This window comes from Falco naumanni, chromosome 8 (genome assembly GCF_017639655.2).
Source record: "Falco naumanni isolate bFalNau1 chromosome 8, bFalNau1.pat, whole genome shotgun sequence".
Taxonomy (NCBI): Eukaryota; Metazoa; Chordata; class Aves; order Falconiformes; family Falconidae; genus Falco; species Falco naumanni.
The window spans coordinates 50,904,360-50,924,658 of record NC_054061.1 but is presented as its reverse complement, the minus strand read 5'-3'; the positions used below and the strand labels follow the sequence as shown (position 1 = coordinate 50,924,658).

At 39.0% G+C, this 20,299-nt stretch overlaps 1 protein-coding gene across 1 annotated transcript; it reads left to right on the top strand.

The window, feature by feature from the left end:
* The first annotated feature begins 2,557 nt into the window (after positions 1 to 2,557).
* On the top strand, positions 2,558 to 19,516 carry GPR1 (G protein-coupled receptor 1). The gene is made up of 4 exons (XM_040604889.1): positions 2,558 to 2,889; positions 5,042 to 5,198; positions 6,228 to 6,375; positions 16,629 to 19,516. Exon 4 carries the CDS (start codon positions 16,645 to 16,647, stop codon positions 17,695 to 17,697), a length of 1,053 nt encoding a protein of 350 aa, XP_040460823.1. The 5' UTR covers positions 2,558 to 2,889; positions 5,042 to 5,198; positions 6,228 to 6,375; positions 16,629 to 16,644; the 3' UTR covers positions 17,698 to 19,516.
* The last annotated feature ends 783 nt before the right edge of the window (positions 19,517 to 20,299 follow it).

The following is a 20,299-nucleotide window of genomic DNA, read 5'->3' as shown; positions in this document are numbered from 1 at the left end:
TGCTCATCTCTACATTAATGTAAATTCCATATTCAAGCACATGCTAAGTGCAAAATTTGGACCATATAGTCTTCCTACAAAAAATGTAAAAAATTACAAAGTAAAAGGGATTTAAAAATAATCTTTGTGTGTCTTGATACAGCTGTAGAACTAGAATGAACAAATATTGGGGAGGTTAGCTGCCTCTGCTTAGACTGATTTCCTATGCCTCCTTCCCTGAGCCCACTCTAAATTTGAGATAGTGCTAGTTTTCCTTTCATTGAAGGCAATGGAAGAGTTAATACTGACTTTATAGACTGCCCTTAAATATCAAAGTGTTTTTCAGAGCTTCTAATAATTTGCTTCGCCTATATCACAAGCAGCAGGTTATTGGGATACACCAGCTCCCATCTCATTAGAGAGGCTGAGGGCTGGGTAGGGTTTAGAAGCAAAACTATGTTCTCTTCCCAGAGAGTGATCAGAGGAGAGGGTAAACGCAGAGCAGGAGGCAGAAACTTGCCTTGGTTCTCCCTGTTTCTCATTCATTTCTACAGATAAATAACTGAAATCCGTGTGGCGTCAAGGTTGCCTGGCAACTTTCACAAAATGTGTTTGCATCCACTAAGCAGAAAAAAAACCTGACATCTGTAAACGACTATAAAAAAGCAGCTTTAAAAATACAAATTAGTATGTGCTGAAACCGCTGACCACAGCTGCTCAGAACGTTCATAGCTGATTGAGTTTGGTTTGGATTTGATTTGCACCAGCTTCGTGCTGATGATCAGGAACCATTCTCCATTGCAAGGAGCTACCGCCCAGTTTAAAACTTTGCATCTCCATAAATCCTAAGGAATGCCAATGGCTGGTCAGTATTATAGAGAGTAACCAGCAGGTTCCACGATTCCCCATGTGCATAGGTGTTGCTCTCAGTTAAGATTTTGAGTAGTCATGCTGCAAAGCAACAACCTTGCGTGATCACTCACAAGTGTTGTATAGGCACCCTACTTATTAGCATATATTTTCAGGGAGCTGTCCCTAATTTTGTATCAACTCTCAGCTTTGCTCTGTGTCTTTTGCTGGAGGTTAGAACTCCTTTTCAGTTTCCCTGTTTGAAGACTGTTGGTGTTTCAGACCTGCTCTGTCACAGTGAGCACAGTGGCCAAGAGCCATAGTCTAGTTTCAGAATAGTGAGGGACTGGAACTTCTAATTGTCCTCTCCCTAGAAATCTGCTCGTTTTGTGTGTTGTTTTTCACCTGACACGCTTCAGCAATTTAGTTGTGAGCTGTTGATGGATGAATGCAGAATGTGAAACTTAGATATCTCTTGGGTCAGTGAGTCATGTCCGTTGTATGTAACACCATAATATGATCCTGTTGGAACTGTGGATTTGGGATTTTAATCAAAAGACCTATTACATAAAAGATGGATGACTGAATCTTCAGAGTTTATACTTTAAATGGAAAATAAGATCTCATGTCTGGTAGAATAGGTGTATGTAGCTATGGTGGTGACTTGGATCCTGAGTGGATGGAGGGAGCTAAAATCTTGAACAGGTGTGGCTCGGCTTCATCTCTGTGCTTCAGGTTTCTTGGAACCTAGGGTGGTTAGGCTTTGGACATCTTTTTGAGACATCTGACTCAATCCATATGTTGCAAGTTAGATGCATAACAGTAAATTCAGGCTTCCCTTTTCAGGGCTTCTCTCCTGAGACCTCTCTTAAGTGACTCTGGGAGTACTCTAAGTAGTTCCTGGTAATTTATGTGGGGTGAAAAAGTGCAAATTGGTTAATCCCTACAACAGTAGTAAAGACTGAAATACGCAGTGAAACAGCTATAGTCTGCGTATTTTTGTTTCTGTAATCTCTGTAGTTCTCACTAAAATTATTTTTCCAAACACTGACATTCCTTTGTATGGGAGGAGACAGCACTTTGGCTAAAATGGAAAAATATTGTTGTCAAGCTGGCTGTTTAGCTATTCAACGACTGTAGTCTTTAGCACTCAATAACTTATCAGAAGATTCATTGTTAAAGACATCCCCTGAAAATTCCATGGATTTCATGTGTTATCTGCGTGGCACGTATAATCCTCTTATTTTATTGCCATGTGAATACAAAATTTGAATAGCTGTGGTCTGAAAGTTATGTAGAAAATTATTCCTACTTATTTGTGGAAAATGAGAAAAAATACAAGTATAAAAGCAAAATCTATGGAAAAAAAAGGTTGTTTCTAAGAGTATTTTTTGCAAGTATCTTTCTTCATAATAAACACATATATTTTTTCTTTCCTTGTAAATTATTCTCCAATATTCATGATTTCATAGGAAGTAACACCCTGCTGACTTTGTTTACAGGAGTTACGTGAAGTGCTGCTTTTAAAGATCCTGCTCAAACTTGTAGGTATATACTTATATTATTTATACATACACACATAGTAATTCGTTTATATGCTTATGTGTTTTGACCTGACTAAAGTAATAGTTAGATGAAGGATTTTGCCTTCTGCAGAATTACTGGATTTCTTCAACACATTATACATGAAAATCTTCAGATTTCTAATATCAGCATAGAAAGAGGATGTGGACCTGCCTAAAGGAGCCAAGCCTCCCCCTTCATCAGGTGGTTGGGTTTAAATGTGTCGCTGGAGAATTTTGTCATAGTTGCTGACTATGGTGGACAGTTAAGCCACAAGTAAACACTACAGCTTTACCAGAAGGATAGGCATGAATAGTCATTAGTTTCACAGGAAGGGAGGAAATTACTCTTTTCCTGATTGTCAGGTAGTTAAACCCTGTCTTTCCAGAGTGGATTTCAGTCGATGAGGTGTTAATTCAAACAGTGAGGACAAAGGAACAGTGAAGAATATTTATCTTTTTTTAAGAACTGAACTGTAAACAGCTGAATGCTCAAAAGGTAAGTAATTTCTTTCTTGTGTTTGTCATCTGAAATTAAAACTGAGAAAAAGTAAATATATTTTGCTTGACATAATTTGCAAATTCATGGTTACTACAACTTAGTTAGTGCATGGTGAATTTAGTCTGGGGTATTTATTACTGCTGAGATTATCTGCACATACTAATAGGCAGCTTGATAAAATCCAGTGGTCCTAGCAGTGGGAAATAATTATCAGAACTATCAGACAATTGTTGATAATCCAGGTAAATTAAAGCTACTTTGTTTTTGTTTATTGCTTTGTAATTTGTGCTGTGGTTAATAAAGGTAGAGTATTTCTGAAGGTTTTGCACTTGTATCTTTTCTTTCTTATGCATCCTTTGCCTTTGTTTTGTTTATAAGGTTAGGTTTAAAAGGTTTATAAGGTTTATAGGGTTAATAGGGTTATTTGTTTTGTTTATAAGGTTAGGTTTATAAGGTTTATAAGGTTTATAGGGTTAAAAAACCCCTGAAGAATCCAAAGTGTTTTTAAAACTCATTTCCTTTTCAATAGACCTAGTTTATTCGGTGCTGGGCAACCCAGTATCTATTATTTGTGTGAAAATGCTCTCCTTTATTCTTTTTCTATCAGGTATAAAGTAGTATTTCTCTGTTCTGCAAGTTCCATATGTGCTGTATGTTCGTGAATACATATCCCTCTTCAGTATAGCTCTGGTATATTGTCATACTTAATGTAGAGTTAAAACTCCAAAACTTCATTAACTTACCCTGTTGAAAAAGCACAAATGACATGGCAAAATAAAATACAACTTCCAAGTACAAAAGGGAGAAGACATGAAAGCATACAAGGCACTTTTTTTTTTTCTTTCTTCCAAGCATATAACTTTCACAACATTGTCTGAAAAGCTCACACTCCTAAAATTATGTCAACTGTTAATGGGTTGCATGAAAGTGTATAATAAAAAGCCATGTAATTTGGGACTCACCATTCCAGTTTTACTGTGTCTGAGCATAGAAGGAACTAAAACAAGGAAAGGTTTACGTCCCAATCATATATTCTTCAGCAACTTAAGATTCCCACTGTGGTTAATCAAATGTGCAGAAGAATAAAATGCTGTATCTAGCTCTAAATAGAAAACAAGCAGAACTAAATTTTTTCAGATTAAATGCAATTTTGTCTGTAAAACTATGTTTTATTTTTTTTCCTCTGAGATATTTACATAACTGTGCAAATTGCATAATTGCTTATCAGAGCAAAAGCCCCTTTCATTTGAAAAAGAGCAAATGTGGGTAGGGCAGACTAGTAGAAACATTTTTTTTAATGCAGTAATCTGCTGTTCTTGGGGGGGGGGGGTGGTGGTGGAAGAAATGCATATTCTGTGAAAACTTGTCTCCACAAAATGTCTTCCGCATCCTTAGCCGTTATGATTTTGTATCTCTGGTGGGAAGGGTGGGGAAAATTGCTATGTGACGTTTAATCCTCCCTTGGTTCTGAAGGACGAAGGAGCTGAACTATCATCCCCCGTATGTGTTGGAGTAGTCCCAAACCTGCTTTAGTTTATGGTGAAGGAAGCAGCCCCTTAAGGACAATTCCTCACTATCCCAAACCTGCTAGAGTCCATTGCATTCTCCAGAATGCTGCCTTCATGGAGAAGAAAAAGAGCATTTGGTAAATGTGTGACTCTGCTGAGCTTTTTTTTTCTTTTACTGTAGACCATGTATGAGAGTTATCTACCCAGTAATTTCTTCTTTTGTCCTACTGAAATAGTACTGAGCAAGCCCTTGAATTAACTGCCTTACAATAACTGGATTTGGCAAAGTACCTACAGACAGTGTGCCATTACAAGCAGAAAAACTTGGCAGATCTGCTGTTAAACGGTACCTATATTTACCCTATCCCAATATTTACAGAGGAAGAGAACTACTATTAAAAGAGCTTTTATCAGTAAAAGTTCACCAATCGGTTACCTGGAGAAAACAGGAAACCTTTGAAATGCAAGAAGTGAAGTGCCAAATCATGAGGTCCTTGAGTCTTTCCATGCCCTTTCCTCAGGCAGCCCCATTCGTCTCCTGTAACATACATTGAGGGGAGACATGCCCCCTGTCCTTTCCTCATGGTCCAGGAATTCTGTGTCCCACTGTAGCGTAATCTCCATTCTCCTTTCATTCACAGCTTTTTGCCCTCACATACAGTGGTATTGGCAGAACAGGAAGAGCTGTCACGGAGGAAAGGCGAAGCAGGCTAATTTTTCTGGAAGGAATTTTTACTTCCTGTTAAGAGAATCTGTGTTAAGAGAATCCTGTTAAGAGATCCGTGGACCATAAGAGAGGTGCTTAAAACTGATAGCCTTGCTAACCAGATGCTGAAATTTCAGTTTTGCTGCTTCTCACTAAGCACTTCCCTCTTTCTGTGGTGTTTGGGTTTTTTTGTCTGTTTGTTTGTTTTGTTTGATTGGTTATTTTTTTTTTTTTTTTGGTTGGTTTGGTTGGTTGTGTGTTTTCTTTCTAATTTTCACTAATCAACAGAGTTGATATCTGGGACATTTGGAACTGGCTAGATTCAACCACTGTTGAACATTTTACATGTTTTGCTTTAATGGCAGAGGAGTACCATTGTTAGATTATTGCTTCCACTAGAAGATACCATTTTTGGTAAGAGCAGACTGACAGATACTCATCTGATTTAAAATGGTATGATGAGTGCAGTACCATCAGAGTCTGGTGAAATTATAGTATGTAGATACTGGTGAAATAATATTCCTGTTTTACTGACTGAGAAACTAAGCAACATGGAGATCATAAGGCTTGCCTACAAAACCTCCACAGACTCTTTACACAACTTGGAATGAAGCCAAGTCTCCTAAAACCCAGTTCAAATTTCTGACCAGTTGCACTGACTGACAGACAGACAGGGGCACTAATTAGTGATGCTTTGAGGAGCTCACTTCACTCTTACACACAAAAGGAGATTAATCTACTAATCATAAATACAAAATGAATGTATCTCACAGTACAGTTACAGAACGATGCTTTCAGTGTGACTTTTAAGCATCTTTCTGCTCATTCAACATTACTTTCTATAAACCAGAAAGCTTACAAAGAAATACTGTTCAACCTCTTCTCTGCGTAACAAAAAGCAGCCTACAACTGTAAGGTCTCTTTCCATTCACCAGCCACCACATCTGTTGCTTGCTTGGACACTGACCAAAATGATTCATTCACATGTCTAACATTTATTTTTGGTGAAATACTGGGATTATACAGAAAAGCAATATTTCAGAACTGGGTCTAGAAAACCAAGGGAAGTTGGAAACAACTTCCTCAGCTGAAAACAAACACGGCGTTATATCATTCTGCAGCTTTATTAGAAGGCAGGCAGTAGCCAAGTGAAGCAGCTGGAATCACACTGAAGTCACTCTGAACTCTGCAGATCACTTCATTCTTCCTTCTGCCACAGAGCTCACAACCCTGACTTACAGTGTGTTTCGTTCCAAAGAACTAAACAAGGTAAGTCAATCTCTCTGTTACTTTAAACCTTTCTCTCCCTCTCTCCTGAATAACGTGCTTCTGCAGCTAGTAGTGTAGCATATACTGGCTAGAAGAGCTTCTTGGAAGAAAGAATGTGATACTTACTCATTTCAAAGATTATTTTGAACACCCCCTGCAGCAAGAAAAGATATGAAAGTACGTGTGAATGTAATTTGTAATGACTTTCGAATGTGTTTATACGTACTTCAAGGAGTCTTCTATTATGTCCGTGACCTTGACTTAAATCCGCCTCCCGTCTTGTGTGTTGGTTTTGATTTTTTTTATTTGCTTAGGGATAGTATGTCTCCTATAGCCATAGCAAGTCCCGGTATCATTAGAAATAAGTACATCAGTTCTGATCTGAACAGATTCTAGAACAGAAACTGGAAATAATTTTAAGTAGCAGATTAGCAAAATATTTCTGAAGAAGTAGTCATGCAGAATTAAAAAAGGCTTCTATGATCTGAGCTGGTAGGTTGTGTGTTTTCCCTAACCGTTGTGGAATAAGGTAGGATGTGGATCTAGCTGTCATTAAGTGCATGTTTGCTAGGAAGTGACATGATTTAAAGCCTTATATACTACCACACAATAAGACAGGGCTAGATTCCACCTCCTATTCAGACTTAGTGATAACCGTGTCATTGTAACCTGTAGCCTTTCTAAATGTGAAGCCAAACAATACCCCAGACTTGTTGTCATAGATTTACAGAAGCTGTATAGATCGTCTCTGAAGTAAAACGCACTTGCTTTCTAGCTGAATTTCTAGTTGTATTACTGAATAATTTTAAATGTTTATTAATTCAAAGCTAGGAGAAGAAAGTGAGCGAGGCTACATCAGGATAAAGCAATTTATCAGACCAGGTTTGTAGAAACTGGTGTCAGCATTAACTTGTTTATGAGAGTTTACTTTCATTAGCATCATATGATTGTTTTGCCGCAGCTGAACTAAGAAATGCAAATGTTTTTTATAACCCAATTTACTTTTGTTTAATGTCACTGCAGCTTCTAGCCAAATTTAAAACATTATCAGCTACTTAGCCAGGCAGACAAGATAGAGGTCCTACCAAATTTACTTTAATCCTAGAGATTGTAGATGTGCTGTGAGTGATATTAGAGTCCGCTTTTATTGCACTTAAAAACTCTTTGAGTGTGGCATAGTGGAAGTTATTTTTCACTTCTGTAGAATGAATTTATGGTTTGGATTCTCTAATTGCCTTTGTAGAAAGGGATCATAATTCAGGGAAACTCTCTATATAAAGTATTCCTAGGCAGGATCTTAGTACAAATTTTTACTGTACCAGTGGGTGTAGAGAAAAGCTGTTAATGACAATAATGCAATCTGTATGTACTATACATTATAATTATTTCTTTTCATTTTAAGAATCTCTCTGCTGATAACCTAACGAGCAACTTCTGAAATGCTGTTAGATTTGTGTTTATTTCTGATAGATTGATGTAAGAGGAAAATTTATATCTGTTTCCTAATAAAGCCAGTTGCCTTAAAGAATTTTCTTCTCATTTCTTAAAAGCCACTTGAAGTTTGTGATCTGTTCTTAGATATTAATTTTTTTATTAATAACTCTGCTATTCCAAGCACTAAGCAGCTAGTTTTGAAGAGGACTGTAGTCTGTTGAATGGTCTTGTCATTTGATTATTTATTCATTTTGTCTTATGGAATGTGCCAACAGTTCAGCTGTCTCTCTCACTGTGGTGGCTGGTTGTCTGGCTAATTTTCACTCATTATTTCTGATAATGGTCTGATTTGTGTTCATTCAGTCTAAAGCTAGCCGTTTCACAAGAGTGCAGGGCTCTGTTGTTGCTGGCTTTGCAAAAGAGAGCTGAGTGGGAGGAACAGTTTCTCATGGCCTGTTACCAGAAGAAGGAATTGCTGTGACTAGGGTGGGCAGCGTCCAGGAGGCCTATGGTTTTAGAAAGGAAGATGCCATCATGTGCAGATCAGCTGTCCCACACTTGCTACTACTTTTACGGTGTGTTTGAGGCTCCTCAGACAAGGAGAAAAATTATGCATCCTCAAAGGAAGCATATGGTACTTTCAGGGGAGCTCAGCTAATTCTGTGCTCTTTGTGTCTTCAATATGTTCCAGTCTCCAGGCCCTCTGGAATGTAAAGCCCTGTATCAGCCCACAGCTGCTCTTTTCCAGAGAGAATTTTTTGCTGGCTTGTTGCAGCTCTCATATACCTGGCCCACCATTTACTGCATTACAATTTTTTAGATGAACCTAACAGATCTGCTGCAGATAAAGTACTTTTTCATTAGTAGGCTCAAAGGGAAACTAACAAAACCCTGTGCTACAAATCAGGTTTGTTTGCAAGGGTTTTCTGCAAAGACCAGCACTCTAGATAGAAGTCTCCATTCCTTGCCAAGGACATTAGCTAGCAAAGGGTTTGCAGCCTTCTCCTACTTCTCTTCCCCAGTCCAGGTTCTGTTGTCCCTTTTTGATACTTCTCAAAGGATGTGTTTCAAGAATCACAAGGCACAAGTATGAAAAACCAGCACCCTTTCCTTCTATCCACAAAAGATACTTGCCTCTTCATTCTTTTGGCAAGATCTGAATTCTGCCTCCATCTCTGCCTTTGAATCTACTGTTTGGCTTTGGGCAAGATACTTCTGTTCCTTTCCATACTCTTCTTGTGTCTGTTTATGCTGTTTAATTATAAACAAGGCAGAAATTGCCTCTCATTATGTGCTTATTACAGTGCCTAGATGCAGTGAGGCTTTGATCTCAAAAGGCTAGGGCCTTTGGGTACTCTCCCAACATAAAATGCTTGCTTCTTTCAGCGAGTGCGAACCTGGCACAGAGTTTTACTCTCTTTTGAAGCCTTCCAGATGAGAGAGAAAGTGGTGAATAGTAAGTCCTGTACTGTCAATGTAATATCACTTTGTACACTCCCATTTCTTCTTTCTAGTGATCGTATTTTAATGAGTGCAGCCCCACATCCTTTTAATTAGATGTTTCAGAAATGCTGAGAACCATTGTCCATTTAAGAAAACTGAATAATGTGTTGTTGAGGTCCTAAACTCTTAACTGAGGGTGTTGTATCATATCTGGTCGAGTCAAGTGAGAAGTGATTTGGGAAGCTAATGTGGGAAGCCTGTAAAACTGGTATTTCCAAGCTTTTAATCATAGGCGCCATCTATTCTTATCAGTGCTAGGGAGTGTTTCCAACACTATATTAGGGAGATAGATATCCAGCCCTCTTGAAATTGTATTAACAATATACATTTTTCAGTTTTGCAGGGACACAGGCTGTGCTTATTGTAGACTTGATCTTAAAGTAAATAGGAGTTTGCTTTGTATGAGTAGGAATATTAGAGTAACACTGATACAGAAGTAGGCACCCTTAATCTACTGTACACAGTGATCCTAGCATATCAGCTATGAGGACAAAGTAAAGTATGTTATCAGCTGGAATGTTTTGGTTATAAATCGGGTATCTCCATTACTCTAGGAATGTAGTTAGATTGATGGCTTATAGCCGAGAAAATACTGCGGGAATTTGTGGAGGAATAGGAAAACACATGAAAACTCCTTGGAACAATACTTCACTAGTGTGTGTATCTTACACGCTGAGGACACAGCCAATATGGTCTACGGTGTGCCTGCTGGGCTTTGTCATCTGGGACGTGTGCTTAACAGCTCTGAGGTGTGTTCTGGGCCTGCAGAGACAGATTGATGTATGTGACTAGCAAATGGTGGAGATCCAGGTTCCTTTTCTCTCCAGCGTACAGAAAACAGACCAGAACCTGTAATGGCTGCCCAAGTAGCCGCTGAGTCCCTGCAGCACAGTGGCATGATAGCACAGCGGAGAAGCTCCCTTCAGGAAGGGGAAGGTCTCCCAGAGGTGAAGCTGTGGTTTTTCTGACCCATCATAGGTGAAGGGGACAGTGTTATGTTTAAGAAAGGAGGAAAGGACTATGGCTGAACCACCAGGCAGGAACTCTAGGTTTAGCATCTGGTTTGATCAGAGATTTCCTGTAGGTCATTGTATGCCTCACTGTAGACCAGACGGATGGTACTTCTTGCTGGAGCCCACTTGCACAAAGGGTTATGAATACTGAGGTGTTATGACCAATTATGTAAACACTTTAGCAGTGCTGACACATGCAATATAAGACCATATTTTAAATCTCAGTTGGCACTGTTTACCGAACATCTATTTTTACCTGCTTGTAAGAATGTTCAGATTTATTTTTTTTTCTTTTTCCCTAGAATGGGGCCACTTTAAGTGTTTCCCGGATATTACTCGTCATTTTCTTGACTGTAATGTAATATGTTTGTGGTCACGTGATAGCTTGCAGTGGTTATGGAACTCCTTATATTCAAAAGGAATATTAAAAGAGATATTTCTACTTTTAGCTAGTATTAATGGAAGAGCAGGAGCAGACACTAATTGTATAGTTACCAAATGCCCCGCACCACAGTGTATATTCTGAGGACATCTGAGTTTCTTTGTTGTCTTTGGGTATGAAAGTCTTGGTCCTTGGGATGAGCATGAGAATAAATCACTTTTGATGATTTGCAGTTGCTGGTTGCAGACGTTTATGAGTTACCCGATTGTGGAAATGGTACGCTGCTCAACTGCAGCCGTTATCTTAGATGATTTGTTATATTCAGGCCAGACCTACTGTAGATGCTTTTCCTATTACAGCAGCATTATTGAGATATAAAGCTGGGTTTTCCATTTGTTGTTTAATGTTTCTGTGGCGGCAAAAGTGCTGGTCTGAAATAATTGCTTTACCAATATTAACTGAGTCTGCTGTATAAGGGTTTGTTAATCCTGCTGTAACACTCACTTTGCCTAAAATGTTATGAGGCTATTGTCTGGTCAAATGACTTCAATACCACAGATGAAGTGGTGTGTTATGACTAACAGGGTCATGTTTGGCCTTGCTCAAAGAAAGTTGTTTTTGGCATAAATTTTAGAAGATGTCTAGCTGGTACACTGTGTATGCATTTCCAACGCCTCTTCACTGAAAGACGTAATGGAGAATGATGGTTATTTGCTTTCTTGACTTGTCTGCCAGAAAAAACGCATCTATATTGTGGCTTGAAAAGGTCTCCAGTCACATATCATATCTATTATGACCTGTTTTAGTTCTTGAATTCAAGACTGCTTACAAAGCCATTTTGTTATGTATGTCTAAGGACCATTAAAACACTAGCCAAGAGATTGGTGCTTGTGTATGTGTCTGTGAAAGAGAAAACACATAACCCTTGATTCTGCTTTTGTGTATACTAGCTTAAAATGCTCATTTCCTAGTAGCTTTGTCTGCTGGGCCAGCTTTAGGCTTAAATTATTGCAGAGCTATGATTTAATTTTGAAGTATGTGTGTATCAGGCACTTCCTGCCATAGGAATATTTCTGTGTGGAGGCAAGTGGTCATCTTGGCTTTGCTCTTTTGAGGGAGGAATGTAAGTCTATGACAGTTTGTAATCTCACCAGTATTTGTTGTGAGTTTTAGAATCTTTTCTTATGTCTTTTAAAACACTTGCCAGAGATATGTATACACCTCTAACAAACTTGCTCAGACTTCTGTGTTTTGAACTTTACAGATAAACGCTGCTGGATGAAATTCATGTTTATGCTTTTGAAGGTAGATAAATTCAAATTTAGCACCTCAAAAGTTCCAAGTAATTTTTTGAGGGCTCTCAAATGAAGTAAATAACCAGACAAACTTGGTGAGACACAGCATGACAAGCAGGCTTTAGCTGACCTTTTGAGAAACTAGTTGTTCTCCAACATTTGACTCGCAAATCACAACAAAAGTTGAAGTGAATCAATCACATAAGCTTTCCTTTAGCCATAGATCATACACATAGAATATGATATGCTCAGAATTATTCATCAAGATATTAAAAGGCAGATTTGTGTAATATATTCCTTCTATGAAGTTAATAGTTGAGATGGCCAACTCTGCAATCCATAATTTTCCTATTAAGTTAGGACCCACTGTTGTGACCTCTGAAATCAGTTTAGCTGGCTAGAGTCTCTAAGCCCTGGTTATCGCACCAAACAAATAGATTTTGGGACTACAACTCAAATATTTGTGTTAACTTTTAACTGACATAGACAATGAATAAGCTTTTCCCTTGGACCTCTCTGTAAATTTCAGAAGTAATGAGGACCAAATGTGAGAGAGGTTGTGTGGGCTGTAGCCCAAACATATGGCATAAACTACCGGTGTCGTTAGGTTGGATCCCAATTTGTGTGGTGCCCAGAGAACTTTAGACCCATGGGAAGACTTTACATCAAGTGAAGTGAGTGGAAATTGCAACTCTTTTGTTTGTTTTCTCCTCCTTTAGACTGAAACCCCAGTGTAATTTAATTCCAATGCCATTCCACTGACCTCAGGGCTGAGGTGTGGAGAGGTCAAACGACTTCCCCCGATCAAACAGGATGCATGTGGCATAGCTATGAATAGAGTCCAAATGACTGGTCCAAAGTCGTAACTGTAAGGCCATTCTTAGTGTGACAAAAGCTCTGCTATTTTAAGCAGATTCAATCATTTGTCCCAGTTGTCATTATGGCTCAACTTTATGAAATACTGGAATGTGGCAGAGAACATGAACTCTAGGTACTATGTAGTAAAAAGCTGTGAATATGTCAATTGAGATCCAGTTCTGTAATTGCTGGGTGAAATTCAGAGAAAGACAGTTCATGGAGCACATGGTGAAGTCTCTTCCCAGCAGTTCTGTGGCTTTGTATTTTACAAATATTTCAGTCCGTATTTTAACAGTTGGACTTCATGTTCTTAAAGGTCTTTTCCAACCTAAATGATTCTATGATTCTTTTTTTTGGTAATTCTGTTTTCTGTCCCAGGATCTAAAAGCTACTAGCACCAAGTGCCAGCCTGTGATAGTCCCATGAAGTTGTTTAGTAGTTAACTACAAAAAGGGACAGGAAATAAAACATCCTGGTCAAACATTCTGAAACTTAAAATTAAGCAACTATATTCATAATTAAGTAACTGAACCAAGGAGGCTTAGTTTTCAGAGCTGCTTGTGACCTCAGCAAACAGGAACAGACTGCAAACAACTGAGGGTACACTTTACGCAGGCTGTTTACTATTAAAAAAACAACAACAAAAAATGCAGGATGAAGTCTAAACATGGTTATATTCATCCACACGCAATACAACACTGTTCTGTAATCTGTGGCTGCCCCCAAGTCCTATTGGCAGGCCACAAACCACACTTTCCTGTTTATTGAAAAATATTTTCCTTGCTTTGACTCCTTTTTGCAACTCTGGACCAGCAGGGACCGAGCCAGTGAACTGCATCAAACCTCCTTTACCTTTTCTAGCAAGTGGCCTGAAAGCCAAGCAGAAACTGCTGGCAAAAAGTCTTGTTTTCTCTACTGAGCCTCTGTTTGCAGACAAGTTCATGAGAATCTTTCCAGCCTGGAAATTAGGCCATTTGTCAAAGATCATACAGGAAACCAGTGACAGAATAAGGGATAGAACTAGATTTCTTCACTTTCAAGACCTAGACTTGAACTGCAAGACAATTCTGATTCTCATTTTTATTTATTAGTATTTTCAATTATTGGGAAGTTCAAACTCATGTATTTGAGACTGTGTGCTTCAAGAACAGAAAGAAACATGCCTGCTGAATAACGGTTAACAGTTATCCAAGAAGAAAAAATCTGAGTCCCATTGATGTAAACCAGCATGGTTCCACTAAAGATCCCCCTACTGCTTACCTTTTTCAGGGCAGGGCTTAACACCATGAGTCCTGCTATAGAAGTGCTTCGTATATGTGGATGTCATACATATACATAGGTAGAAGTTTCTGGGCTTTGCAAATGTAATTGTCAGTCTTCGCTGAGCCCTAGCTGTAGAGTCTAGTTTCAGCATCTGTGCAGCGGGAACCGTGGTAAGCAAAATTCCTCCTGCTCTTTTTGCCCTCACTGCTGGGGAGTTACTGCATTGGAAGACTAAGAGCTAGAGATAAGGGAAAATACAAGCTTGGAACAGTAATTGCATTCTAAAGGTGTGCTCTTTCAATGGAGGAATTTTAAACTACAAGAGTCTTGGTAAATATTTGGTATTCACTTATGTATGTTTTCTTTCTCCTGCTATACATCATCTTTGAAATTCTAAATATAAAATTACATTGTTGGGCATCAGGCAAATGTTTGTTATTGTCATTATGGTTTTTTTAGCACCATTGGGAAAAAAAAAAAGGTTTGGGAGGAAATGTTCGAATCCAAGTATTGTGTTGTGCTAGCTTTTGAGAAGCTTCAAAGCAAAATTGGTTAGTGACTGGAATACAAGATATTAATCAGCAAGAGACTGAAAAATTTGATTTTTGTTTTGTTGTTGAAGTGCATAAATTTGATTTGAAGGTATAGTTCTATATACATGCACAAACACTTAAAAATTCGATTATTAATCTGATTTTCCTCTGAAAATGTCTAAATGTAATACTATACCAGATGTTAGTGGTACTGCTCCTTGTTTATACCATTTCTTAGCAGCTGCTAAGCTATTTGAAAAAAATGACTCAGATGGGTGGTACTGCTATTTGATGCAGAATCTACCCCCAAGGGGCACGTAATTACATAAATGCAGCCCAATAAATGTCATCTTATCAGGACAGCAAACCAAATAACATACCTTCAGCCTGACGTAAATTAACAAAGGGCAAAGGTTATCAAATCTTCTGGACAGAACAGGCTGTATTGACTCATTACTTTTTCTTTTTTATCAAGAGATGTAAAATGACACAACTTTTTTTTCCACCCTGGCCTATCCATTTGCAAATGAGAAATCTAACCCTGCTAATGTTTGTGCACATGCGTAGCTTCACTTGTGTCAGTAATCCTTTCAAAATAAGCGAACTACTTTTTGGAGGAAAGGTATGTACATGAATACAAGCTTGCAGATGTGGTTCTGCAGGCAGTCTGCTCTGGAGACGCCCCTCCTGTTGTCTTTAGCATGCTAAAATTAATGGAATTACAGGAATGCAGGGCTGAGTTCCAACAGTGCGGGTGATTTTTGGTTTCTGAATGGTACTAGTGCTCAGCAGTGTACTGTTGAGCACAGCTAATGAGCTGGTAGTATCCTGCTCTCAGGGACAGTTTTTTGGTGCAGCTGAGTCCAGCCAGACTATATAGCTTTAAATAATAACAGAATTTATCAGAATATTTGTTTTGACCATAGCAGATACTGCCACAGTCTGACAAAAGTATGTGCTGTGCTGCAGCTTTGTCTGTACTGTGGAATGGACTGAGTGCATTTTCCTGTTACACCTCTGCTGTCTGTTTTCCCATTGATTTCTTTTTTTTTCTGGATTTGTCTTTTGGTTTATAGTCTGCCTGAATATACCACCCCCACCACTCTTCCCTTAGGCATTTTATAAGGCATTTCCTATGTGAAAAATCATATTGTACTTGTAAGTTCCAGAAGCTTTTGCAACAGAAGAAAACCGAGACTTGTTCTGTCTTGAAAAAGGAAGACGCATATGTTTTCATCTGTAACTCTTACAGTCTGTCTTACTCTCCTGGCAAGCTTTGTTTTCTGTCATCTATTACCTCCTCCTCAGCTCACTAGTGGAAGAATGCCACAATTGTATGTATTGTCCCTGAAATATGTTCCGTTTCCTTCTCGTCCTTTGCTGCATTAAGGAAATCTAATACATTGAATGTGTCTGAAAAAATCATTGTCCCTTGAGTCAAAGACAGATACGTGATAGAGAGGAATAAACACACAAACTTTCAGTTCACTTTCATCACTGTCTATGATTTTGTTAACCGTAATTTGAAGGGTGTGTGTGGTAATTTTATAAAAAATGGCTTCCTGGCACTTCTCTGATTTCTGACAAATATAATTCATAAAACTTGCTTAAAACAGGAACAGAGTAGTAAAATATGAAACCCGATTAGAAAAGAATAGAAAAATCACACTGCAGTAGAACTTTGCATCTGGTCTTCCAGAAATTTACCAGTCACACTGTGCTCAGTGCTCTCTGTTAAGAAATAAATGCAAGGAAGACAGTTCCTGAAGATCAAGGCATTTCTTGAAATGCCTGTGACTAAAAGACACCACAAGCTTTGTGCTAGCTGAAGTGATGGCTAAAAAGTGATACATGTGGACCTAAGTCAGTGTTTGCTTTTTTTATGACCAAGAACTTAAAGGAATTGCAGGTTACTATTTGCAGCACAGTAAAACATTTCTCCTTTGACTGTTTCATTTCTTTTCTTCCCTAGAAAGCAACGGTGCAACATGACATTTGAAGATTTTGAGAACTACTCTTACTTCTACGACTTGTCTGAGGAAGATGAATCACCCCAGTCCTCCCTCAGCATTGCCCATATGATTTCCCTTTCCTTTTACAGTGTGGCATTTCTGCTGGGAGTGCCAGGTAATGCCATAGTCATCTGGTTTATGGGCTTTAAGTGGGATAAATCTGTTTCCACACTCTGGTTCCTCAATCTGGCCATTGCAGATTTCATTTTTGTTCTCTTCCTGCCCCTCTATATTACGTATGTGGCAATGGGCTTCCACTGGCCTTTTGGGAAGTGGCTGTGTAAAATGAACTCGTTCATTGCACTACTTAATATGTTTGCCAGCGTTTTCTTCCTGACATTCATCAGCCTTGACCGCTACATCCGCCTAGTCCACCCAGTCTTCTCCTACAAGTATCGGACTGTAAGGAACACCCTCATTCTTAGTGGGATCATTTGGATGTCAGCTGCAATTATTGGTGGTCCTGCCTTATACTTTAGAGACACAGCTACAGTTCTCAACAATGTCACCATTTGCTACAACAATTTCCATGTGCATGACAGAGAACTTATAGTGCTGACCCATCACATTCTCATTTGGGTGAGGCTTGCGTTCGGTTACCTCTTTCCTCTAGTGACTATGGTCATTTGCTACTCGTTGCTGATTGTCAAAGTGAAAAGAAGAACTGTATTGACTTCCAGCAGGCTTTTCTGGACCATCATTGCTGTAGTTGTAGCTTTTTTTGTGTGCTGGACACCGTATCACATATTCAGCATTGTGGAGCTCTCTGCTCACCATGATGAAAACTTGCATGGCTTACTGCAGGATGGCATTCCCCTCTCCACTGGCCTTGGTTTTATCAACAGTTGCCTGAATCCTATCCTCTATGTTCTGATAAGCAAAAGGTTCCAGGCCCAGGTCAAGACAACAGTCTCTGAGGTGCTAAAACTGGCACTGTGGGAGGTGAGCCGCTCAGGGACTGTCAGCGAGCAGTTGTGGAGCTCCGACAACACCCATGCGCCCGTGCACTATTGTGAAACCGCTCAGTGACTGCTCTTGTCACCATCCTTCACCAAAGAGCTGACAGGAGGTTTGAAGGTGTTCTTGACTTCGCCTCTGCCAGTGAGATGTGCATCTTTGCATATACAGTTTTATGTCAACAGCTAGCTTCGTTGCACTTGCTGCTTTCCTTGAAAGGTTTTAAAAGGACACATCATCCGGGTCTGGTGTGCTCGCAACGCACACACAGCCCAAACTGAAAGTTGTCAGCAAAAGTGGAATTGCTCTAACTGGGTTTCTGGTCAGGAATATTGTTGTAATCCTGTTGTTTTGTTGTGGGTTTGTACCTCAATGATATAAAAAGAGAGCAGAAAAATATTCCCCCTTGCCACCACTGATAACACTCTTGATCAAGGCATTCTCGTCCCAGAGGTGATGGCCACACATCAGTGGGTCACCAGTCTCCTTATTGTCGAGTATTGCCTTAAAAGTAGGAGTCACCTGGCTACATCCCAGCTAAGTAAAGCTATTGGTGGCTCTGCTCTGCACTTGGAGAAGAATCCTGAGACAGAAAATATGCTGACTCACTGCCTTCCCTTGTCAGAAAAGTATGGAAATAAAATCTGTTTTCTCCCAGTGCTCTTTATCTTACACTCAAAACTAAGATGGGAGATCCTGTGTTTTCTGGTCATTTATTCTTGTGCTTTTAGCACCAATTGGGTGCAAAATACTATGAGCAGGTATTTCATATAGGCATTAGGCTTATTTGAAATGTGCAAATAATTAGTGAAAATGCTTCTTACAGAAGGCCCTGTGCCACACTTGTTCTTCTTCTGTGTTTCAACTTTCAAGCTCAAAGAGGTTTACAACTATTGGTAGTTGTTTACTGTTCTGTCAAAGGTAAAGAAATGATATAATGTTTTGTTTGCCTTAATGCCAATCTTCAAAAAATGGGCAAAGTGAATTCAACAATATTCTCTTACAAATCTGTAGCCAAATTTGGATGACTTTGCCAAATGAGAAGCAAGCCAGTACATCCAGGAAATGCTGTCCACTCCCATAAGAAAGATGAAGTAGTCCTAGTTATGCTGTATTCTGTTCCAACTTGTTGCTTGCTGAAGAATCACACATGTGCCAATACAAACATATACGCTAGGTGGAGTTAACCAGTTTCTGATGCAATACCACTTAATTAAAAAGTTGAATGCAGGATTAAAACTAAAAGCATAGTTCCAATTTACCCAAGGCTTTATTTTTTTCCTTGTTTTTGGCCTAGGTGTATAGCATAAATGTGCCTTTCAGATAATCTACCTAGTGGTCTATTGTCTGCCAACACACTGAAGTAGCATTTATTTGTAATTGAAGTCTTATATGTAAATATATTTGGTTTTGTATAAAGTACATATATATGTGCATGCATGAGCACATCCACTATTGGTAGCTGTGCAAATACAAACAGCGTGACTGTGGTTCAGAGTTTGGGAGAGTCAGGCAGGATCAGTGGAATTTCAATGTATTTCACTTTGGGATGGAAAGCCGGTAAGCGGCACCCTTCCTTTGAGTCATTTGCAGCCTGGTACATAGTGACTCATCATAGTATTTTGGAACTGTACTGCTGAATGTGCCTAAATCAAACATTTTGCCATTTTTCTTCACATGTTCCCTGACATCTTTCTAAGAATGATGTATTAGTACTACTTTCCTGGCTGTACTCCAAGTAAAGTAATAAAGTTTTGTTGTTTTTTCCAAAGAGAGCGTTAATTTGCTTTTCTCAGCAGCAATATGCAGTGAGTATCTGTTCTTAGAACAGCTCCTTCCCAAAGATTTTGGAAGATGAAAGCAAGCCCTGACCCTGTCAACTACAGGAATTAAGGTTTATGCCAGCTTTGTTCTTGCATGTCAGCTATACGAGCACACATAATGCTATATAAAGAGATTGATTTTCAAATGTAGAAACACACATGTGCTGTCTTGCGTAAATTACTAGAAAGCCTCCCCTAAAGTAGACAACAGAGATACAGAATAGAATTGAACAAGGCTAAAGTCAGCCCTGGTCTGTGGAATTAATTAGATCAACAATTTTGCAATGTAACCATCTCATTCACAACATCATCAGTTACAGAATTATTTCCAGATCATTTCTGCAAGAATAACAGAAGTTACCTAAAGAAAACAGATAACACACCAAGTTTCTGTTTCCAAAGAGTGTCCAAAACAATACCAACAGTTCTACGCTGCTTAGACCGAGGAATGCTCGTTCAACCTACCACAATGGAAAAAAAGCCAGAAAAAGGGGATCTATCTCAAAACACTTCACAGGTAATAGCTCTATGATCAACCACTCATTCAGGAATAATAGCTATTGACACATTTCATAATGGATGGGTTCTAGTTACTTACTCTCACCTGCTTCTGGAAGGGTCTGAAGGTTGCTATGTGGATTGGTTTGTAACTGATAATTTTGTTGAAACTGTTTTCCCAGTATTCCTGTATGTCACATATCTAAGTTACGGAACTTTCTGATAATCCTTCTGTTATGGGGTGCACTTGGGATAGAAGCATCTCATTTAAGATGCTAAGTTTTCACAGGCACAGTGACACAGCACTATACCAGCACATACCCAAATACTACACAAAAGCCCCTAATATAGAT